Source organism: Denticeps clupeoides, chromosome 19 (assembly GCF_900700375.1).
Source record: "Denticeps clupeoides chromosome 19, fDenClu1.1, whole genome shotgun sequence".
Taxonomy (NCBI): Eukaryota; Metazoa; Chordata; class Actinopteri; order Clupeiformes; family Denticipitidae; genus Denticeps; species Denticeps clupeoides.
In genome coordinates, this window is record NC_041725.1 from 17,598,149 (window position 1) to 17,623,644 (window position 25,496).

A 25,496-nucleotide genomic window follows, 5' to 3' on the forward strand; every position below is an offset into this window, starting at 1 on the left:
CAACCTTCTGATTACGGGACCGCTTCCTTAACCGCTAGGCCACCACCGCTACTACTAGGACTACTACGTCAGCGGTTTCACGCAGATAAATTCACTCTGCAGCCTGAAGCGTTTTTAGAGCAAATCGTCCTCGTGTGGACGGAGCCTCGAGCCCCGCCAGGATTCTCCAGTATTAGTTGCGCTGACGGAGGACGAGTGGACCTCGCCGGTGGCCTGTCCCGCGTGTTTACAGGCGCCCGTCACCGGAGCTGCAGTGACAACTGTGGCTGAATGGGCTCCTGACTGATACTTCCTCTCCCGTGTGTGTGTGTGTGTGTGTGTGTGTGTGTACACCGCGGCTCACACTGTAAACAACGCCAGGTACACGGTAGCACACGGCCTTGGGTTTGGCCCTCAGTTAAAGGATGTGTGTGTGTGTGTGTGTGTGTGTGTGAGTGCTTGTACGATGACAGTCACCATTTAATACCCGACACAAAAAAACGTGAGTCGTGCAATCGGTGCATTTCCTGTAACTGAAGGATTGGATCTGCTGGGTTGAATGAATGAAAGGAGGATTTGACGTGTGTGTGTTGACCCGCACACACACACACACACACACACACACACACACACACTAGAACCTGTGGTTGTGAGCATTTACAAGCTGTATAGCTCTAAGGTTTTACATTCAATTAGGGCGCGTGTGAAAGTGTGTGTGTGTGTGTGTACGAATTCTCATTTATGGACAGTATTAAAATGTGTTCGTGCGAAAGGCAGAAGTGAAATAAGACGGCAAAATTAAAATGATGAGTGTTTACAGTGCAGATGTGCATATATGTCTGTTATTTGATATGTTTAATTAAAAGAGTGTGTTTGTGTGTCTGTGCTTGGACTTGATTCGAGCTTTGTTGTGGTGCCGGGTTTCAGCACACACACACACACACACACACACAAACATATATCTTTCCGTGTGCTTATTCATATGTAAACATGTAAAAAGCCAGACACACACTGCTGTTTATGATGTCCTGTCATAAGGATCAGTGAGTAGCTGTTATGCTGTAATATGAGTGTGTGTGTGTGTGTGTGTGTGTGTGTGTGTGTGTGTGTGTGTGTGTGTGTGTGCGTGTGAGAGATTATTTGAGTTCGTCTCTGCACATTCCTCCAGTTCATAGCTCTTTTCATCCGGGGGTCTCCGCTGCAGCCTCGGACCCCCCGAACAAACGGCGTCCTGCAGGCCGGAGCGGAGCGGGAGAAGGGGACGAGGACCTCGCCGGCCGGCGGGAGAACAGGAGCGCCGCGTCTCTCGTCACGTCCCCGCAAATGTTTTGACGGCGCTAGTTAAGACTTCTCTGTCATCGCCCATCAGCTCGCTTTAAACCCCCCGAGCGGCCGGAGGGGCCCGACTCCGGGGCCGCGCCAGGGTCTGGGGAAACACCGTATGTAATTCCAGAGTCGGCCGCGGTGCTCCGTGCCGACCGCCTCGTTGTTGAAGGTGCCCGGATGAGGCCAAGATCTTTGCTCCAGGCAGGACGTCCCCCAGCCCGGCAGATACTGCTGTTTCGTCACATTCTTCTTTCCTGCTCTCCTTGTCTTCGCGAGACTCATCGTCCCCCCGCGAGCTTCTGTCATCGGCGGCGTGCAGAGTGCAGACAGGCTGCCGTGTGTTTGTGTTTTAAGGAGAAATAACGTGATGTGTACCTGCTGAAAGGACTGAACACCGTGGGACATGTGAAGGCCTTTCATACGATTCAAACACACACACACGTTCTTCTGAAGAAGAACCTGCACCTTTCTGTCCACCGTCCTCTTCATAGCTGTCCCTACTGGGAGATCTCAGCCTCAACCCACAACCCCTCTCAGTTCAAAATCCCATGGATCATACAATCATAAACCATCAATTTGGCACAAACAACAATCCATGGTGTCCTTCGTTTAACACGAAATGTCATTCGTCAACATCTGAAAATTGTTTTAACACTTACGACGCCTCCAAAGATCACGGATTTGACGTTAGAACAAACCACAGCATCCTGGGGAAAATTATCGCGCCGAAATGAATTTCCTTCTTTAGGTCCACACCAAGCAAGGTTTGCGTTACCAAGAGCCAATGAAATGCGGAGCCTCGGTGGTTTTTATTATTTCCATACTGCTTCCCATCACTGAACGCACCACAACAAAGGAACTTGTTTGCCATCGAATCTTCACTCGGGAGCAAAAGTTGCTTACCCACAATTCAAGAGAAAAGACCCTCGAAACACCATTCAACTCTTTGGGGTGTGTCTACTACACTGATGCAGGAAAATATGGGGATGTTTGAAGAACTGGAGGCATAAAATGAAGTTCAAGTGGTTCAGTCATTTTATTCCAATGGTTGGAACCACCAAGGGTGGTGTAAGACTGACACGGGTGTGGTACTGGATTTGGCCACATGGGGCACTGCATCACCTCTGGCGCAGTTTTTATCCTTATAGTTGAACTTTCGGTCTATAGCACCCATCTTTGGCGTATTATTCGCTTCTTTTGTTTCTGTGATTGGTAAAAGTGTTTCGTATGTTGTAAGATAAGTGGTAGTAGCCTAGTGGGGTAACACACTCGCATATGAACCAGGAGACCCAGGTTCAAATCCCACTTACTACCATCGTGTCCCTGAGCAAGACACTTAACCCTGAGTGTCTCCAGGGGGGGGACTGTCCCTGTAACTACTGACTGTAAGTGCCTGAAGATTGGGGGAGGTGCTCTGGAATGTCATAAAAGTGGACAGAACGGGCACATGCCATCCCACAGCCACTCATGGGCATTCCGCATGGCAGCGCCCACGCTGGCCCGTTCCTGATTCATTCTCGGCATTCCCCTGGTCGGAAAAGTCATGGCGCAGCTACCTGTTTCCACAGCGACATGGGGCAAACACAGCAGGCAGGCTGATTGCAAGCGGTCTGCGGCGCAGGACTGCAGTGGGCGGGACGGAGGATGGACGCTGGGACAGATGGTGCACAGGAAACCAGGGCTCCCAGTAAAAGTCAAATTAAAAGCATGCGCAAATACAGGCCAACAATGGACACACCCCACCCAGACCGAAAACACTCAGGAGGTCAGGAGAACCCTTCTGAGACTCCAGACAGATGCCGGACTCTCACTGGAATCAACTGTACTTTGGGTTCTTATCGTAATTCATCCTTAAAAAGAAGTAGGATGGATTATATTAAGCACCATAGATCTCCATGTAGGTCTGACCATTGTTCTGAAGAACTTTCTTGTTTCTCTCACCATTGTCCAGCATGGGATCTTCTTCTCTGTCCAAGTGGAGATGAGTAATGAAAGTGAAGTGAGTGTGAAACATTGCAGCACAGCACACGGTGACACAACGAAAGGTGTCCTCTGCTTTTAACCATCACCCTTGGAGAGCAGTGGGCAGCCAGGACAGGGGCCCAGGGAGCAGTGTGTGGGGACGGTGCTTTGATCAAGGATGACCTCAGTGGCACCTCTATCTTCAGATTCCTGGTCCTTGCCCATTACCCGTACTATCAGAACTGGAACTGGAACCTGTGGTACTGGGCTGGAAAATAGTTCTGGTTTTGGTAGAATCAAAAGTTCTTGTACTTTGTGCAGTGGAGAAGTGGCCTAAGGAAAGATGTCACAAAGGAAGATGTTTCTAGTTCAGAGAACATTTTTCAGTGGTTAAGGCTAAACCAGCCAGTGTTGTAGGGGTGGGAGATCTGAGCCAGAAACACTCTGCCGATCAAGCCAATTCTAGTCACTTACAGCGTCAAGATGGTGAAACAGATGCCTCAAATGATGGATGATGGACCATTACAGCAAACGAAAGTCTACGGAGGAGCAAAAAATGGTGGGAAGCAAGAAGAGCTGAAGATATGAAACCAGGAACTGAAGCGAACTCTGCAAAACTAACTCACAAGGGAGAATCCTGACAATCGTCGCCCCATCCTGCCGAAAAACAACCAAAATCTTAATATGTTCCACTGCATGGATGAGGCCTGGACATGTGTGTGTGTGTGTGTGTGTGTGTGTGTCTGTTCCAGCTTCGGCAGTGAAAAGACAAGCACACCCAGTTCTGTTTACAACACAACATATAAAAATGCCGCAGTGCTCCGGGGCGTCAGGGTGAGCCACGCCGCCGGGCCGCAGAGGGTGGGCGGGGGACGGAGCGGGCGGCGGCGGCTGGCAGCATGCGCCGAGCCACGCCCTGCATGTCACTGCGGGGAGCGCAGCTGGTTGCACAGACGGGACGTGTCCAGACAGGGGTGCCGTCAGCAGTCCCGTCACAGAGGGACTTTTACCGGCATTACGGTGGCAATCCCACTGGGGACACGGGTCCCCAGCCGTTAGTCGCATTCCACATCAGCACTCAACATCACCATTAGGAAGATTCATCAAGATCTTAAAAAAGTATTTTTACTGTCGTTTACTACATGACATCCCATCCCATGGCACGGGGCGGGGCTCACAACAAAAGTGAATTGATTGTCACATGTGATACACAGCAGCACAGTGAAATGTGTCCTCTGCATTTAACCCATCACCCTTGGTGAGCAGTGGGCAGCCATGACAGGCGCCCGGGGAGCAGTGTGTGGGGACGGTACTTTGCTCAGTGGAACCTTGGCGGATCGGGATTTGAACCGGCAACCTTCTGATTACGGGGCCGCTTCCTTAACCGCTAGGCCACCACTGCCCCCAATCACTACATAATCCATGCATAATCCATAGGTGTGTGTGTGTGTGTGTGTGTGTGTGTGTGTGTGTGTGTGTGTGTGTGTGTGTCACGTTGCGTGATGTTGCATAAAGTCCTAAAAACCGCACAGGCGTGGTGAGCCGCTTCGCTTCAGACAGTCCGGAGGGTAACACCTCAACACCGACACTTTTCCACATTGAAATTATTTTATTGGAATCCCGTCCGCCTGTCGGGGAAAGTTTACCGGGCTGCGCGTGGTTATAATTAACAAAGCAAGCGGCTCGCTAGGAAGCAACGAGGACTTTTTTTTGGACACAGTAAGAAAGTTCACATTACAATGCAATTAGGGGAACAGCTCTACAGAAGACGAGTGTTTACAGCCCGTTCATAGAAAACAGACACACAGTTAGCACTTCAGAGATGAAATAAACCCCAGAAAAATAAATATACAGCAGGAAACTGAATTCTGAGGCTTCCCAGTCATCCACATTCCCTGAAACCGATTAAAGTCATTTCATGACGTATCTGTATCACTTATATGATACAGATACAGATAAAGCAGGTGAATTGTGAAAATGATTTTCTGATGAAAATGAGTGGAAAGGGATATATAAGGCACTTTACATTTAAGGCACATTACTGAGGGACGTTTCCTAACGCCTGGTGACACAAGGCATTTACGAGCACCTTGGGTGACCTAGAATGTCGTGCTCAGTGTCATATAAGGAAGCACCACTAGATAAAGCTGCAGACCAAAAAAAAAATATCTACATTTGATTATTTAAGTTCACAGATATCAATATGATAATTTGCTGATCAATAATCATCGAAAGAAATCCCCACACATACATGCTGATTGTCATTGTGTTACACTGCAGCACAGCACACGTGTCCACTGTACCGTCACCCTTGGTGAGCAGTGGGCAGCCCGGGGAGCAGTGTGTGGGACGGTGCTTTGCTCAGTGGCGGATCGGGATCCAAACCGGCAACCTTCCGATTACGGTGGCCGCTTCGTTAACCACTAGGCCACCACTGCCCATTAATGGCATGTGAGGTGTTTGGTCTGGTTCCATAAATCCATGAGTGAAGCTGACTCCTCTTCAGCCTGGTTTTTAAACGGGGAAGTACATTTATAGAGATTGGTGTGAGAACGCTGTTCGTTTCTCAGCGGGTTCCGTGACGAATCCTAGGCCTCTGTCTCCCCGTGGACGTTCTCCATGTGCACTTTGAGGTAGTCGTTCCGTGTGAACTTCTTGTGGCAGAGCTGGCACTCGGCCATGGGCCGATTGGGGTTGTGGGTGAGCTTGTGGCGGATCAGCATCTTCTTCAGGCTGAACGACAGGTCACACACCTGCACAGGTAAACACACAGATATCACGAAATAGCCAAAGACCAGCACTCCATCTGGGAGCAGTTCTTCTCCCAAAGCACCCAGAACACAGTAATGACACAGCAACATATGGTCGTGGAGCCAAAAACACAGTTCCCACACATGGCCGGAGAATCCGAGCCAGAGCCACACCACCGTCGAACCAAAATGAGAGGTAGCCAGCGATGTGGCCAAGCCGAGCCGGTAAATCAGGTCGGCAGGCGGAGGGAGAGCCGGGCGAGGAGAGGCAGGAAGCCCATCATCAGCTCCACCAGACATGCGTCACAAACCAGGCATTTTACACCAGGCAGGCGGCGCCACTTCATACAGTCACAGAGAGTCCTCAGAACATTTAATACAAATGTATATATGTATATATTAAAAAATAAAAAGTATCAGAAAACTTTTTTTACTGTGATTAAAATATTGGTCAATGCACAGTCCAGGCCAAAAGTTTGGACACCTTCTCATTCGATGTGTTTTTTTTATTTTCATGAACATTTACGTTGGTAGATTCTCACTGAAGGCATCAAAACTATGAATGAACACATGTGGAGTTCTGTACTTAACAAAAAGTGGAGACCTGACCTCCACAGTCACCGGACCTGAACCCAATCCAGATGGTTTGGGGTGAGCTGGACCAACAAGTGCTAAACACCTCTGGGAACTCCTTCAAGACTGTTGGAAAACCATTTCAGGTGATGACTTCTTGAAGCTCTTCGAGAGAATGTCAAAAGTGTGCAAAGCATAGAAACTAGAATATGGGTGGTTGTAGCCTAGTGGGTAACACACTCGCCGATGGACCAGAAGACCCAGGTTCGAACCCCACTTACTACCATTGTGTCCCTGAGCAAGACACTTAACCCTGAGTGTCTCCAGGGGGGGACTGTCCCTGTAACTACTGATTGTAAGTCGCTCTGGATAAGGGTAAATGCTGTAAATGTAAATGAATATAAAACATGTTTTCACTTATTTCACCTTTTTTTGTTAAGTACAGAACTCCACTTGTGTTCATTCATAGTTTTGATGCCTTCAGTGAGAATCTACCAACGTAAATGGTCATGAAAATAAAGAAAACACGTTGAATGAGAAGGTGTCCAAACTTTTGGCCTGTACTGTATCTCGGTCAATTTGCATATCTCATGATCTTTTTGTCTAATCAGGCTCACCAAAGACATTTTACGAAATCTTCTATCGTTTTACAGAAAATCTACCCATGCTACAGTAAACTAGGGATCCATGACATATTATGTATTGTTCTCAGCATCACGGTGTGCACATGCAAAATAGTCAAGTAAAGCAAATTCGAAATATGCATTAAAATATGCATAAAACCCACATAAACAAATATAATGTGTCCCCTTACTGCATATTCCTGCACTTGCAGCTCAGGGCAGTTAATACCGGATCAAATGCATCTTTAGCATTTAAACAATCAAACATCAAACGTAAACCCGCCTGCATTTGACTGGCTGTTGTCTGCAGGGCCCAAGGCTTCGAAAGCTTTTAGAAACCTTCTTATAAAACTGGACTCTGTTTTATCGTCCACGACTTTGTTGCAGATTTTTATGGCCGCTGCAGTGTAGGGTTCACACGGCCCTTTGGCTGTACATGTTTTTCCCATTTCTCACACTTGCGCATTAAAAACGCATGAAAACGGCGCTACAACGTGAAAGCGGCTTTGGGGTGAAAATGGGCCTGCAGCGAGCCGTAATGAAATGAAGCGCTAATAAAACGATGCACGTTATCTCGGCTCGAGGTAAATGATATCCACATGGCCGTCTGACGCCGTGTTTCGTACAGTTGGGAGCCATCGGCTCTGATCTGTCGCGTCCAATCACTTTGTGCAACTTGGCTGTGCAGCAACGCAGGGAGGGGCCCTAAAGCGAGAGAAGAAGTGCCGAAATAAAAGAAAAACGTAATGGTTGCCCATTAATCTGACTCAGAGGCTCAACTGACTCAAAAGTCGGATTTAACGTGGCCGCCCCTCCAAGTCCCTCGTGTGCAGGGGAAACCGCTGCCAAGTGTCCCGTCCTGTCACTGCGCTTTCAAGTGGCTTCGACTCGCGGCTTTTCGTTTAAAAAAGGAAGTGAAAGGCAGTGGGTGGCGTTTGCACATTCCGCTGGGACAGAGTGACCAGGGCGGCCAGTTTGAACGTCTCTACGGGGGATTATTATTGGATCAGGCACCATTCCAACAGCAAACAGCTGGGGTCAATTTCACTCTGCATTTCAGATGATGTTCTTATGTATGAACATGTAGGATCAGTCCGCCGATTAAGCCGAACTACCAAGCAGCATGTGCATGTTGTCTTGTTCTCTTCCCGACATTCCCAGTAACGTAGAAGGTGACACACCCCCCCACCCCGTGAAAGATTTTACTTTACAAAGCCAAGTTATTTGGTTCAAATGCCATAGTTGTTGTTTTCGGTCGTGCACAGCAGACCAATCTGGACCAAGTGTGAACTCATGCAAAGACGCATACAATCAGAAGCACAAAAGACTGATGCAAACATACAAACGCGCTCACACACACTGCTAGTTACTGTGCCTCGGTTTTCTAGCTGGGTTTTGGCACCGTAGATGTACTCTGATGTTCTGCCAGTGATGTTTTCTGAACTGGATTGGACTGAATATGACGGGCTGAATGGAGGCGGGGGACACGGCTGCAGAGGACCAGAGTGGAGAGCATAGATGTCTTTTAGTCCAGTCTTTCCATCAAGCCGTCGTTTTAGTCTTCATTAGTCTGAGTCACGTCCAGAGTTTGGTCTAGCCAAATTACAGTCGACCTAAAATCTGCGCATTTTAGTCTTATTTAAGTCAGAATTATCCATGAATATTTTAGTCATCGAGAACTGATGACATTTAAGTCAAATTGTTGTCAATGAAAATTGATTTTTTTCTGTAATGCAATTTTATTTTACCAAATCAATATAGTACAAGTACATAGTAGAACAGACAAAAATAGGTTATCTTATTATTATATTATTATTACCTCATTGACTGAAAAATACTCGACATCCATTCTAGACATTGGAATGATTTGTTCCATGCTTTTCGACGCACGTTCTGTTTTCTTTTCCACTTCATTGTAAAGAAAGTGCATCCATCGCTTCATCATTTTCTCCCAGCCATCTGCTCACCCACCACAAGTATCCTGAAATCTAATCAATGGCTTAATTGTCTATTGAGGAAGTGACATCATCTGTGTGACCAGATGGGAGACACAGCAACGAGAAATACTGCATAAAAATAATAACACGATTAAATGAGAGGAAATAACGTCTTGTCTCGTTTTTGTCAACGAAAACGAAGAGACGTTTTAGTTTAGTTATTATTTTATAAACCATATTTAGTCTCATTTTTATTCATCAAAAATATTACTAGATATATTTTGTTATAAATTTACATTTTGTCACATGATTCCATCCATGTGACTGGGAGCAACACGGAAACAAGGTAACGTGACTCCTATAAATTGGCAAGATGGCCACTGTCAGCCACTCAGTCATTGATTGACACACGTCAACTCAACTCAACTCGGCTCATATTCTCCTCCTCTCTACTCCTTCCTCTCACCCTGCCTCATCCCAAATTGAACGACAACATCCGTGTGGTGTTGCCGGCTCACGCCAGCTCTCCTTCGCATAGTAATTCAGAGGGAACTTACCTGCTTCCCTCCAGGGACCGCGGTGTCGGCCAGTGGTTGTGGTTATTAATTGTGATTTTTTTTGTTTTTAAATCAAACTTGGGGCAATAAAACCCACGTGCACTTCAAATCTTACCCAGAAGGCACTGTGTGGAGGCGGTAATTTTCTACATGTGCGACCTCACTTGCTGGAAAGTGGTAAGTAGCGCCGGGGGAGGCTGGGATGCAAGGAAAGCTGCGTAATGTGTGTTGGGTTAGTGCGGCGGGGACTTACGTCACATTGGAAGGGCTTCTCTCCAGTGTGGGTCCTCATGTGCTCGTCCAGACCGCGCTTCTGACTGAAGGCCTTGTTACACTCGCTGCACTTGTACGGCTTCTCCTGCGGAACACGAGAGCACAACAGAACTTATTTCTGGATTTGTCTTCGATGAACGGGACCAGAGCGGCAGATAAAAATGGCTTCAATCATGCAGGGAGAGGAGCCTATGTGCTTATATTAGAATGACAGCTGTCACACAGACACGTCACACACAGACACACCGGTACAGCCATAACATTACGACCGGCCATCTAAGGGGCCACGTAATCAGAAGGTTGCCGGTTTGAATCCACCAAGGTGCCACTGAGGTGCCACTGAGCAAAGCACCGTCCCCACACACTGCTCCCCGGGCGCCTGTCATGGCTGCCCACTGCTCACTCAGGGTGATGGTTAAATGCAGAGGACATATTTCACTGTGTGCACCATGTGCTGTGCTGCTGTGTATCACAATTGACAATCACTTCACTTTTAAAACTTTAATACTGAGCAGGTTCCCCATTTGGCTGCCAAATGTCTTCCATTGGTCAGTTTTGACTGTATGTGCTTTTGGTAGTGGACACGTGTTCTGACCTCTTTTTGAACCCTTCCATTGGTTTTAAGTATTTATAATTCTTTGTAAAAAAAAGTAAATACCATTGTTGTTATTTTTATGATTAATATTTAATCCAAGGGTAGTGTATGTAAGATGTATAAATGGGAAATGTAATTATGCAGGCACAGTGTGAACTGATCTCAGGTCAGCGCTGTTGCTCTGTGTGTAATTACTCTGTACAGATTATCCATCACCGTCGACTTACAGACCTGCTTAGCACACAGAACCGGCGGCCCAGTCACCGGGGGGAATGTCATCAAAAGCGAGTGACATTGTTTAAAACCGATGATTATTGCATGCTTTCAGGCGACTGGGACGCGTTTCATTTCGCAGCCAAAACGGGCCCCTGCACACACACAGTCACATCCTGTCTTCACACCCTGTTGCCGGCTCTGTGGGACGGTGAACTTGTGAAAGGGGAGATTACAGGCTGGAGGAAATGAACGATGGTGGCCGATAGGGAACCAGTCGCCAGAATCACAGACCGGCCCGCAGATGAATGCGGCTAATTGGCCAGATGACCGTGTTCTAAACCGCTGTTCCCTCTCAAGCATCAAGTCACTCCAAACCCTTAATCGTTTCCGTTCTGAGGTGCTTTAGGTGATCAAAGGGTTGACAAGAAAATGAGATCAGGCGAATCCCTCATCACTCATCTGTGCAGCTTCATGTAGATGCTAGGTGAGTAAAACCAGAAGACCACAAAGTCCCAGGTTCAACTCCCCCCCCGAGCAAGACACTTAACCCTGAGTGTCTCCAGGGGGGGAACCGTCCCTTTCACTACTGATTGTAAGGTGCTCTGGATAAGGGCGTCTGATAAAAGCGCTGTAAATGTAAATGTCGAGAACCATGCACGCGTAATTGACATTTTGGGCAAAATTTAGATTTATGTTATCAAAAAAAAAAAAAAAACGTAACACTGAACTCACAGAAGCGCAGAATACTGTTCACTATACAAAACAAATTTAGATGGCAAATTTAAAATGTGGCCCATGCGGCTGTCACCTCTCGATATGTTTTTATCTGTGTGTGTAGATGCGGTAGGAGTGTGGAGCGTGTCACTTCCTCCTTGCGTGTCGGCCCATGGGAGTCGCTCTGATAGTTGTCTGGGAACCGGGTGGAGCAGGAAGTTCGGATCCTGGGAAAGGAACCTTGGTGTAGGTTCGACACGTGAGGTCGAAGTTCAGGCTTCTGCTGTGTGCGAATGTGTGTTCGACCCTCGCAACTGGGCCATGTATCTTATCGTCATACAGTGAGAATAGATCTAACGACTTTGTTAGCACAAATTCCGTTGTTTGCCTCATTTATCATGACCGCTCACATGACTAGAAATTTTATTTAATCATGACATGTGACCAATTGTGACATTATTTTGGGAGGGTATCGCTCAGACATTTATAAATATCTCTGCTCCAATAAAACCACGGCAGCAGCGCACACATACGGGAATGCAGAGGTGAAGGGCCAAAGGAGAGGCGATGCATCAGGCCAGACGTAAAACGACCCATAATGCATTGCTCTGACCCCCGTGGACCAGAAACATCTGCACTGCTCCACAGCCGTCTGCCCCGTGACCCTTTTCCTAACCCTGCACCGGTCTGACCTGCCGCCCGCACGTTACTGTCTGATGAGGTCTGATGCTGCGACCTTGAGCCGAAGCTCACGTGACCCACAGCTGGTCCAGACCGCACAGCATGAAAGGCGTTTATTGTCCGCTGTTACACTGATGACGTCTGATCATTAGCCCACATTTGAGCAATATACTGTATTACTTGGCTGAAGGAGCTCTATGAAAACATTCACATTCTTACTTAACAGAATAACATCAAATGTAAAATTCCATGAAGATATATAATGTTTAATGGTGTGAGACGTATAAATTAAGATAAACGTGCATTCTAACAGGGAGAGGCAATTATTTCATATAAGGAATATTTATCCTAATAAGGTGACGCATAAGTATGGAGTGCAAAAAAAAATAAAATAGATAAATATATCAATAATTAAATAATAACATGTATGTATAAAATGGTAAATTAAAATATTAATTAAATAAATGTGTCATATTGAAATATTTCACAATTTGTTAAACCATATTTTAAGTAAGTGGGCGGGACTAATGCAGATCCGACGATTGGTTTGGTCTGAAGCTGTGTCCTTTCCATCATGGCGCTACCATTCATGGCTGATTTTCCAGCAGAGATGGTTAGAGACATTGTAGGATGAGCAGAGCACGTCGAAGCGGGAGACGCTGAAGAAAAGCGGAGGAAGTTATCGGGGTGCTTGGAATTATTTCTGACCAATGAACAATGAAAGGACAGATCAGTCCTAGTCCTGCCCACATGAATAAATTGCGAAATATTTCAATCTGACACATTTTATTAATTAACAATGCTTCTATTTCCAGTTTTTAGAATTCCTGTCATATTGAATTAGTTAAGGAAATAATAAGAATGCATTTAACATTTTATTATTTAACATTCACAGCCCTCCATATAAAGGGGAGAAAATAATCCACTCAGATTTTGTAAGTCATGGTGCATCCAGAAGGCCCAGACGGTCCAGAAGATCCCTCATGAAGAAGTCTGTTCACATATGAACCTCCTTTCTGCTCGACAGTAAAACTGTCACGGCAGCAAACAGTGGAAACAGAAAGCAGATGCCGAAGAAATGAAATTCATTAGACTCCCCGGCTGTAGTCGCATCAGCCTTTCAACGCGCTCTGAAGAAATTAAGAGGAAGGGGGAACCGTGCCGGCGGCCTATCAGCAGGCCCGAAACGCACGCGGCCTTCGCATTGGCGACCGACCGCGAGAAAACGAGCTTCAAACCCCGGCCAAGTGACACTGCGGTGACTTCACCCCCGTCGGGTGGGGGGCAACGTTCCGAGCGTCGCCAGAGCAGGCGGGGCCTGCCGGATCTCTTCGGATACGCGGTGTTTTTTTACGCCGGTCATGAATTCCATCGTTCATTTTGGGGACGCCGCGTCGTGGCTGTTTGTGCCAGAGTGGCAGAGCCACAAAAACACCCCATAAACGCGCAGCGCGCACACACAAAAACTCACGCTGGAGTCACGCAGCGCATGGAAAAGAGCAGCGGGGTCGGGGCCGTCGGGCGCCTTTCCAGGAAGTGACCTCATAACGTCACGGCGCCACGCCCTGCTGCCACATCAAAAAAGCAGAGAATTCTTTACAAAAAACAATTAAGACTGAAAAGCATGCTGACAACGGCATTTATTTAAAATACCCGACAGCCATCTGCTTTGAAGTGTGTGTGTGTGTGTGTGTGCGATTGGACCGGCCCGATATCCACTGACAAACGCCTAGCGCCAGAACTAAACCGAAAAACCGTAGTTTTCATTACAGTAGTTAAAAATTTCTTTTGAACTGAGCTGTCTAATTTATGCTTATGAGTAAATTTTAACTTTACTATAGAAAGTGAAGTGATTGCACAGCAGCACAGCACACGGTGCACACAGTGAAATTTGTCCTCTGCATTTAACTGCATTAACCCCAACAGCCAGTAAACGCGAGGCGGGCGTGGCGGCATTTACCCGGGTGTGTGTGCGGATGTGCATCTTCAGACCGTCGTTCTTGCTGAATGCCTTGTCACAGTAGGGACACTGATAGGGCCGCTCACCTGACGGGGGAACAACAAAAACACAAATTATTATTATAACAGGTGCCAAAAAAAAAAATTCTTTCACAAAATCAACAAGACCACCAACAGTAGAAAAAAGCCCCAATCATCTACACATCTAGATCATGTGCGAGTTCCAAATGTCAAAAATCAAGTTGCCAGGTTAAAAAATTAAGTGTATAAATATTACCCTTGATTTCGAATAAATGGTCATTATCAAATTAAAAATTTCATTTGATTTCTGTTGCTGGACCGTAAGCATGATGTAAACGCACACACACACACACACACACACACAATAATACGTAATGATGTGCCACACAGCGGCGACCAACGCTAATCTTCAAACAGAACAGATCTGAGCTTCCGGGTATAAAAGGCATGAAGAAGAGCGGCGGCGACCGGAGGGAGGAGAGAATTAAAAAATAAAAGTTCCTCCCAGCTGCGGCCACGCGCCAAGCCAGATCAAAGTTTCCAGCCGAAGCCGACTGCCGTCTCTGATACGGTGCCATGCAAAGCGCCCCTCCCTGGAACACCGACCGCGGCTGCCTGGCCCTGATATCCCACACGCAGCGACCAGAATATATTCCTGCACAGAGCAGGTTCCCACGGTGAGCCGAAACCCCGATCCACCAAAATCGCACTTTTACACCCCGAAATATTTCCTAACAGGAGCTTATTCCATAGCAGTTATAAAATGTCGGTGCCGTGCGAGTGTGACGTGATAAAGTGAAGATATAGATAAAGTGAAGTGATTGTCACTTATGATACACAGCAGCACAGCACACGGTGCACACAGTGAAATTTGTCCTCTGCATTTAACCATCACCCTGAGTGAGCAGTGGGCAGCCATGACAGGCGCCCGGGGATTAGTGTGTGGGGACGGTGCACCTCAGTGGCACCTTGGCGGATCGGGATTCGAACCGGCAACCTTCTGATTACGGGTCCGCTTCCTTAACCGCTAGGCCACCACTGCCCCAACTTTTTTTTTTTAGTGATAAGTTTGAGCTGGTGAGAAGCAGGAGGACCGAAATCGGCTGTGAGGGGGTGAGGGACCGAAGATTCCCCCGGACCCAGGCCTTCCATCTGCCATTTTCAGCCTTTTGGTCCCACGTTTATCTACCAATCGCATTCGTTTCTCATTTTTCACACACACTCGGCAGTGGGAGTGTGTCAGGTTCTGCTCCGCCCCGGATCAAAGTCCTGTTTCCCTGACTGCGGGAGATGCTATCTGAGCACGCTCAGGACCACGGCAAACAGGAAGTGACAGGCTGTCAGTCACAGGGCCGCCGGACAGGTGGATCCGCTTACCCTCGTGCTGATTGCGACCACAGATATCTTCAGCGGGGACGGTGAGGGGCGCCGGGGTCCCCGGTTGCCCGGAGAGAGGGCTTAATATCGGGCCAGTTCAGGCCGCTCACGCTGCGCTCCCCTCCGCTGGATTACTGCCCAGAACATCCATCCATCACTGACAAACGTGACACCGGGCGCACCGCTTCCTCTCAAGAACATGCAAGCCCTCCAAAAAAAAAAAAGTCTTCACAACCACTGCATCACTCGTGTACCGTTTTAAAATTCATTCCGTGCATTTTACGGCTATTCGCTTTACGCGTTTTCCAGACTCCGGAGCCAAACGCGGGATTCGTAAATGACATTTTGGTAGCGCACCAAGCCCCCCGCCAGAAAAGACTCTACACGAGCATGTCAGTACCCGACCAGTTCCAGCTGCACACACTGAAACACATACTAGATGGATTCACCCAACATCGTTATTCATGTCAGCCACTCAGAAATATTCTAAATGTACAAGGATCATCCACTACGACCGTGGCGCTTCATTTTTTATTTTCAAAAAAATAATCATTTGATGCTTAGGATTGCATTCTTTCACATCTCCCAACCCCTGACTCATTCCTCTCCTTACCACTAGAGACCGCTACTAACTCTCTCCTCACCTCACTTTCCCTTTCCATTGATCAACTCTGTCCTATATCAACTAAACCCAAAAGGACTTCTCCCCCTGCGCCCTGGCTCTCCGATACATTGCGTAGCAATCGAAGAGTTCTTCGAGCAGCGGAGAGAAAATACAAGAAATCTCAACTTGACTCAGACCTACTGGATTACCAGAATCTTCTGCGCAAATTTTCTACTAACCTCACTACTGCTAAAACTGCTTTCTACAAAACAAAACTAGAAGCCTCTGCCCACAACCCTCAAAAACTCCACAACATCTTCTTATCCCTACTCCCCCTGCCCCAACTTCATTAACAGCTGATGATTTTGCCAACTTCTTCACAGGGAAGATTGAAAAAATCTGTGAGACATTCTCCACCACTAATCCTACTCTTCCCTCTGAAAATTCGACAACTACTCTAAATCAATTTTCTAAAATCACATCTGATGAAATCATTCAGATTATTTCCACAGGCAACCCAACCACCTGTCCACTAGATCCAATACCTTCTGCAATGTTTCAATCTCCCCTGACCTCATCCCTTTCATTTCTTATATCATAAACGGCTCAATCTCATCTGGCCACGCCTTCAAAACAGCCAGGGTTCTTCCAATCCTAAAGAAACCCACTGCTGATCCTACAGACATTAACAATTACAGACCAGTTTCCCTCCTCTCATTTCTATCCAAAATCCTTGAGCGCTGTGTCTACAACCAGCTATCACTCCATTTAACACAGAACAACCTCCTGGATCCTAACCAGTCTGGCTTCAGAACAGCTCATTCCACCGAGACTGCCCTTTTGGCGGTTACCGAGCAGCTACATGCAGCCAGATTGGCAAAACTGTCATCAGTTCTTATTCTCCTTGACCTATCTGCTGCATTTGACACTGTTAACCACAAGACTCTCTTGTCAATCCTGAAGAGGCTTGGAATTCGGGGCTCAGCATGGCAGTGGTTTGCTTCCTACCTTGATGAGCGATCTTACCAAGTGACTTGGAAAGGATCCACCTCTACCTCACGTAGACTCTCCACTGGTGTCCCTCAAGGCTCGGTGCTAGGTCCTCTCCTTTTCTCCCTCTACACGAGATCACTTGGTGAGGTCATTTCCTCACATGGATTATCCTACCACTGCTATGCTGACGACACACAACTCCTCTTCTCCTTTCCTCCCTCTGATCTTCATGCTGCTTCCAAAATCTCTGCATGTCTAACAGACATCTCGTCTTGGATGGCAGCCCATCACCTCCAACTCAATCCCACCGAAACTGAACTAATATTCATTCCAGCAGATTCTTCACCACATCAGGATCTTGCTATTTACCTAGACAACTCGCAGCTCTCTCCTTCTGCAACAGCCCGCAACCTTGGCGTAACAATAGACAACCAACTCTCCTTCTCAACTCACATCAGCAATCTTTCCCGCTCATGTAGATTCCTTCGCACGCTGGCCCGTGCAGCACCACGCTACCAGGAAACATGAGAGAAGACAGGCAAATGAAACAAAGGCAGAGTCCGATTCGATTCGTTTCTGGGGTAATGAAATAAGGGCTTTTTGGACGGAGAATGGCTCCCTCTGGAATAAGTAATGTGGCTGGTAAATAGAGCAGCTCCGCAGAGAGGGTCGCAACAGCGAGTCGAAACTCAATAAAACGCCTCACCACATCAGGATCTTGCTATTTACCTAGACAACTCGCAGCTCTCTCCTTCTGCAACAGCCCGCAACCTTGGCGTAACAATAGACAACCAACTCTCCTTCTCAACTCACATCAGCAATCTTTCCCGCTCATGTAGATTCCTTCTCTACAATATCAGACGAATCCGCCCTTACCTGTCAACCCAGGCCACCCAACTACTGGTTCAGTCCTTAGTAATCTCACGACTGGACTACTGCAACTCCCTTCTAGCTGGTCTACCTCTATGTACCATCCGACCTCTACAACTCATACAAAATGCAGCAGCACGACTGATCTTCAACCTTCCCAAATTCTCCCATACCACCCCTCTGCTACGTTCCCTTCACTGGCTCCCAGTAGCTGCACGCATCAGGTTCAAAATACTGATGCTGGCCTACAAAGCCAAACATGGAGCAGCACCATCCTACCTCACAGCCCTTATTACACCCCGCACTGCACCTCGTCTACTCCGAGCCTCCAGTACTGCTCGCCTGGTCCCTCCATCTCTGAAGGTAAAAGGAAAACATTCATCTAGACTCTTCTCCGTCTTGGCCCCTCGGTGGTGGAATGAACTTCCCCTCGAGGTCAGAACAGCTCAGTCACTGAGCACCTTCAAACGACAGCTCAAGACCTTCCTCTTTAAAGAATATTTAGATTAAATTGTAATTTTCTTGTCAAACTTTGTGTACAGAATCTACAACAGAGTGAATTAAAAAGATTGTATTCATAGTTGGGGTCCTAGTGAACCGGAATTGATCTCTTCATCGATGGTAACTTGAAAGCACGTTGTAAGTCGCTCTGGATAAGGGCGTCTGCCAAATGCCGTAAATGTAAATGTAAATGTAGAATAGGAAATGCTGCAAATGACTGTAGAGCAGATGCTTGAATTTCCCTTCCCAATGGCAATTAAAAATCCTCACTATTCACAGAAGAGAATTCTTTCCCACCGGATACGAAACCAACACTGAGACACTTTGATTTTGGAGGCTACCAAGAACCATCTAATCAGAGTTCCGGAAGCAACCTTCCTAATGTTCGGGTGGCTAAAAGCGGCGGTAGATGTTCCAACAACGCTAATCCCACAGGCACCAGGGACCAGGGCTGGTCAGTCGATCTTCACATGGAGTTTGAACCTACAATGCTTTTCGACGATAATGTACACCAACTTACACCAGATGCCTCCCGAAGTTTTGCGAACTTGCTAAGAAAACTGTGGAAAATGCCCACGCTGCAGAAACGCTGGCCCGTGCAGCACCGCGCTACCAGGAAACATGAGAGAAGACAGGCAAACGAAACAAAGGCAGAGTCCGATTCGATTCGTTTCTGGGGTAATGAAATAAGGGCTTTTTGGACGGAGAATGGCTCCCTCTGGAATAAGTAATGTGGCTGGTAAATAGAGCAGCTCCACAGAGAGGGTCGCAACAGCGAGTCGAAACTCAATAAAACGCCGCCTTTCGAGACCTGCCAGCTGCTGTGTGTGTGTGTGCGAGACGGCGATCGAGCAACCACCTATAATACCCGGTTCATTTCTGCCGTGGCGAGATCTCGTCTGTGACTAATTTGTCGAGCCGGAATTAAAAAAAACAAAAAAAAAAAACAACATCAAGTAGTTTAATTAGATAAGCGACGAGAGTGATGAGGGAACTGGTTCTGCCCTCGCAGTAATAAGGTTAATTAGCTGCGATTCTGGGGGAATTAAGATGCAAAAAATGCTCATTAAAAGTCTGAGATTTGATCGTGAATGGAACATATGTGTCATGTTCTATGATGATGACTCTTTCTCTCAACAACCCTGCAGAGCCTGCTTCTAACCTTCTGGACGGCCAGCCTGCCACTTGCATTACAAGGTTGCTAATAATCAGAGGATTCAAACCAATGTGTGAGTGTGTGTGTGTGTGTGTGTGTGTGTGTGTGTGTGTGTGTGCAGATTTGTTCCATACTGTCATCTCACTGCTGCTATTGACAATGTGCAATATCCTGGCAACATGCAATTACCAATTTATGCAATATTTTCACCAAAACCCTTCCACCCTATTTATTATATTTATGATGCCCTTGCATATCCCCCCCAATGTCTCTTGTATATTGTGTATGTAGTGGTTTTGCCAGCTAATTTCATTGTCCAGGTAACTGTACAATGACAACAAAAAGTCTTCATGTCTTGAAACCAATTGCTCAGAGGGTCCAGGAGCGGAGAGGGCTACAGCGTGACCTCGAAAGAAACAATGGAACCACCTGCACGGGTGGCCACTCATCCCGACTCCAAAGATATTTGGTGGATGATGCAGCAAGCCTACTGTCTGAAGGAAACCATCGATTAATAAGAAGCCTGTCGGGCTCCTTCCTTGATCTCGTTCCCAGCCTGCACTTCACCAGAACAGGAATCACTTTCAAGTGCTGGACAGTGAAAAATATCGGCGGTGACACCGATGCTTGCGAGACACTCCGGGGATCAATAGGCAGGCCTGTCTCCATTTAAGCTCAGAGAGTCCCATGGTCCAGCATGTTCAGGCCAACACATACAATTGTTCAGCTAATTCCAGCTCCAACCAAAAACCAAACCACCCAGGCTGACATACCCAGGGCTTCCTCCACAAACCACTTAACCGCCCGAGATATACAATGGCCGCGGTGGCCACTAAATCAGGGCTGCATACACATCGGACCTTCCACGCACTTCTGGCTCCCAGTGTAAACACGGATGGAGCTCTCAAAGCCACGGTACTGGCCTTCAAGGAAGCGCTGGTCTATTTCTGTGCCACGTAGACTCCTTACAGTTCTAAATACGAAGTCACTTAAAAAGGGCCGCTCCTTAAACGAGAACCGTCTTCCATCTAATGGGCCACTTCACAATAACATCTACATGCAGGAGTGGAGAGCCAGAGAGGAGCCTGGGAAAACCGCCTCCGGGAGGTCAGTGGCGATAAACAGGAAAATCGGATTCACAGACGGCAGGAGGAATCTTCCGTGTAACAAGAGGGGTATCGGGTTCTCACCACCGTCCTTCTGTAGAAGGCATTAAATGCCAGTGGCTCGACCGGACAGACGGAAAAAATAAAGGCCGGAAAAAAAAAGGCCGTTAAAATCATTCATATAGAAAAATCTAATCAATCTAATTCCATTATACAGAGTGACAAACGCTTTATTTCAAGGAGAAAATCTATAAATAGCATTAAAAAAATACGAGACCAAAACAGAAACACAAAAATGTCTGACAAAGTTAATGTACCGATATATTTTAATTCCTAGTTTGACCCATACGCGTTCTAATTGCTTTGTAGCTTGCCTGGATTGGAGAGACTTTTTCCAAGTTTTTATCTGTGCATTAAAAAATGCTTCATGTGGGTCCATTATTCCTTAAAAAAAAGTGAACAAATGAGCTTTACTTGTGTTTATTAATGGTTCCTTCTGTAAAGATGTCCTTGGATGTCTTTATTCGCACAGGACGGGCCACAAGTTGCCTTTTGTGGTTTGCAGGAGGTTGCGACCACTATCAGGAAGGGAAATGATCTTGAGCTTATTCATGAGATAGTTTCGATGTCCAGGAGAAAGGAAGTAGAGACAATAGCAGCATAAAACAATATGAGCAGTCAAGAGCAGTTAATATAGTTCCTTCACTGATGAAAATTCTGTGTGAATGATCAACAAAACAGCAGTTTAAAGCACAATTTCAGCAAATAATGACTTTTAGAAGCCAGCCATCGCTCCATATGTGTAAATGCGACTGAAATAGCCGCCGCAGGAGAGTCTATTTTCAGGCCTGTGGCTGGACACCATTATGACCGGATCGGCTCTCGATGTTGTTGTGATTTAATTTAATCTTGGGGGATTTGCACGTGACGTCCTGCAACGAGCAGCCGATTAAGGCGGTCCTGAAACGCGACACCGTCTCGGTGTGTGTGAGACCCGGTCTGTCTCACGCCCTTGTCCCTGCCCATGTCCCTTCCCAGCGGGCCGCCATTCTCCCGCCTGCTAATCGATCCGTTTGGCACCCATTCCACGTGCGTGTGTCTGGACAGCAGATGGTCACCCCGTTGCTCGCCTCGTTTTTGTGAGTCAGAGCGCTTTGTAGCTCTGGGGCCTGGTCTGAAAGGCATTAGGCCTGTCTATCAGAAATTAATTCCCAGCTTCCTCTGCCGCGGCCAGGCTCTGTGGGCACATGCCGGAGGGTAACGCAATATTGATCCGTTTTAGCCGATAAACGATCGCCTTTGATCAGGCTGAGGAACGCCCAACAACTTTACACTTGACCTTTTCATTACGGCCCGGGCGGCATCAGATCCAGTTACTGAGCCCAAACGCTCGGCTAAAGCCGGCCCATGTGGCAGAGGCTTTACAACATACCTCCAGAGACATATCTACACACACACACACAAACACGGCCCGGCAAAACTCTACAGTGCAATAAAGCTCTTAACACCTTCCTTTCACACACTAATCCCCAGGCTAGGAAAGGACAAGACACAGGACAGCCGATCCATAAATACCTATACACACACCTCATGTACATCGGAACACATCTCCTAAATATACCCGAGGGTAGAAAGAGAGTGGACTATTAATATCATTTGTAAAAGGTATTTTTGTGCTTCTTTTTGTCCATCATTCTAAGCATTAATTATTATATTCCTGCAAATCAGATTTTAGAATAAAGATATTTATAACATAGTAATAACCCTGTCCTTACTCTCTCACACACACACGCTGGCGCGTGCATACAAATGGATCCCAGGCACAGGACATCTGCCAGATGTGTGTGTGGACAGGGCCTGAACCATGTCATATCTGAAAACGAACACACACGTTACTACTGTGGGGACAGCGTCTCCAGCAGCGAAGATGTCCCCCAGAATTACCCCCCCCCCCCCTTTCAAAACACGCCCCTCGCGACTCCCCTGACAAACTGAAGACATCTGGGCCGGTCCGCTCTCGCCTTTCCTTGCAACGCCAGCCTATATCCCACAATTCCTCGGGGATGACTAACACGTATCACGTATCGCTGGTACGTGCGGCAGCGGCGCAGGCATGAGGATTTAATCATTATCAATGAGACCGATCCTCCTCCCAGAATCCCGAGCTGTCGCTGCAACAACTGGGCTGGACAGACTGTGAAATACACACTCAGAAAATAAAGGGAACACTTAAAGAACACAAAGTAACTCCAAGTCGGTCGCAATTCTGGCCACTTAGGAAGCAACACTGCTTGATGGTCAATTTCACAAATGGAATAGACAACAGGTGGAAATTACAGCAATTATCAAGACGTCCCCAATAAAGGCGTGGTCCTGCAGGTGGCTCAGGTGGTGCAGCTCATCCAGGATGGCACATCAATGCGAGCCGTGCCAAGAAGGTTTGCCGTGTCTGTCGGCGTGGTGTCCAGAGCATGGAGGCGCTACCAGGAGACAGGCCGGTACGTCAGGAGACGTGGAGGAGGCCGTAGAATTTCTAAGACAAAGCCATTCAACTTCTTGTGAGTGTATCTACACTAGCAGTGGAATTTACTTTGATGCAGAGGTGCGATACCTTATATCTTACTTAGGGTTCCAAATGTGTTATGAAATGTGTAATGAATATTAAATACAATAAGATAACCTTGTTTTTGTCTGTTGTACTAGGTGCTTGTACTATATTGACTGGCTCAGAGTTTTAGTCGACTGAAACGTCAGTCCACTCACCTGATAAATGTAAAGAGCCTCATATTAAAGCTGAAAGTCTGCACTAAAAGCACATCTCAGATCCATTGTGGTGGTGAATAGAGACAAAAAGATTAGAATTGTGTTGATGGCCCAATATTTATAGACCTGTAATCGCTGAAACCGTTCTTTTGACCATTCATTGAAAGCAATCGAAAATAAAATGTTATTTATTAATTTCCCGGCCCTATGTGGCATCGTCAGGGATTCCTGTCATCAGGGAATCCTGTCAAGGCCTGACTCGGGGGGGGTGCTCCGGCTCTGTGTTCCGATCCAGAGTTTCACGTTGCCAGTGTTTTCTCCATGATTGCGTATGTGTACACGGACAGTGGTGGCCTAAGGAAGCGGCCCTGTAATCAGAATGTTGCCGGTTTGAATAGTTTTCTATGAACCAGAAAACCCCACTTGTGTCCCTGAGCAAGACACTTAACCCTAAGTTGATCCAGGAGGGGACTGTCCATGTAACTACTGATTGTAAGTCGCTCTGGATAAGGGCGTCTGGTAAATGCTCTAAATGTAGATGCCACTGAGCAAAGCACCATCCCCACACACTGCTCCCCAGGCGCCTGTCATGGCTGCCCACTGCTCACTAAGGGTGAAGGTTAAAAGCAGAGGACACATTTCACTGTGTGCACCGTGTGCTGTGCTGCTGTGTATCACAATGACAATCACTTCACTTTCTACAAAGGTATACATGTCCTCATACGACCATTGGTCGTTTCCCCTGTCTCTGTACATGCATTTGTTTACCTGCCCTGACTTGCGATCGTGACAAATACTGTTTCCATGAAGGGGTGGACTTGTGGGTGGACAGGGGTGGTTAGCAGCAGCGTTTTGGTAGGTGGTACATGTCAAATTATAAACTGGGCATTTTTGTCCCATACAAAAACACATGTATGCACATCTGTGGCACAAAGACCTTTTCTTTTTAAATGCGACTTCAAAATGCAGGTTTTGAATTGATGTGAGCCGTTAACGCCAAGTCCTGACATTCTGGATGATGTAAGTGGGACGTTCAGCAACAAATGTTTCCTTTATGCTCTCCACTACATCAGCTCCAGGCCAAACCAACACACACACGTTCATAAACACACACTCCGGCAGCCCCTCCAACACAGGCGGCAACACTTACAGTCCAAGCAGGTTCCACACGGGATTCCGTGGCCACGCCCGTTTCGGCCTGCGATCTCCAGAGAGTCCTAGCTCAGCATCCATAATGTCTCCCAACACAGTGAACAGCCTTATTCCCTCCCGTGTGCATGAGTGCCTGTGGATGACATCACCGGCGCACCAACTCTGGCGGCGTCACACCGCGCCCGCGCACCAGCGGTACATGTCGGCCGAGGACACATTCACCGCCATGTTCACTTTTGGGAGAGCTTCTGGAACACTTGCCACATTGACTGCGGCCGACTTCCGTCTGGTGAAAGTGAAAGTAATCGTTTTTGTCATTGTGATACACTGCAGCACAGCATATGGTGACACAGTGAAACGTGTCCTCTGTATTTAACCATGGGCAGCCATGACAGGCGCCATGTGTGGGGACGGAACCTTCATCGTGGGGACCTCAGTGGCACCTTGGCAGTTTGGGATTCAAGTGAAGTGAAGTGAAGTGATTGTCACTTGTGATATACAGCAGCACAGCACACGGTGCACACAATGAAATTTGTCCTCTGCATTTAACCCATCACCCTGAGTGAGCAGTGGGCGGCCATGACAGGTGCTTTGCCCGGTGGCACCTCAGTGGCACCTCGGCGGATCGGGATTCCAACCGTCAACCTTCTGATTACGGGGCCGCATCCTTAACCGCTAGGCCGCCACTGCCCCAAACTCGTGGCCTTCTGATTACGAGTCTGTTTCCTTACACGCTAGGCCGTCACTGCCCCACCTTGCCTGCTTGTCAGCGTCACTTACGTCCACAAACAGGCCATTTGTGATTATA

At 47.3% G+C, this 25,496-nt stretch overlaps 1 protein-coding gene across 1 annotated transcript in view; it reads right to left on the reverse strand.

The window, feature by feature from the left end:
* Positions 1-4,725: 4,725 nt before the first annotated feature.
* The window catches only part of prdm5 (PR domain containing 5), a 40,004-nt gene continuing 19,233 nt past the window's right edge, over positions 4,726-25,496 (reverse strand). The window contains exons 14-16 of the mRNA XM_028962011.1: positions 14,147-14,232; positions 9,961-10,065; positions 4,726-6,020 (exon numbers count right to left, since the gene is read on the reverse strand). Of these exons, the coding sequence (XP_028817844.1) occupies positions 5,856-6,020; positions 9,961-10,065; positions 14,147-14,232 (356 nt within the window). The 3' untranslated portion in view covers positions 4,726-5,855. The remainder of the gene's footprint in view (positions 6,021-9,960; positions 10,066-14,146; positions 14,233-25,496) is intronic.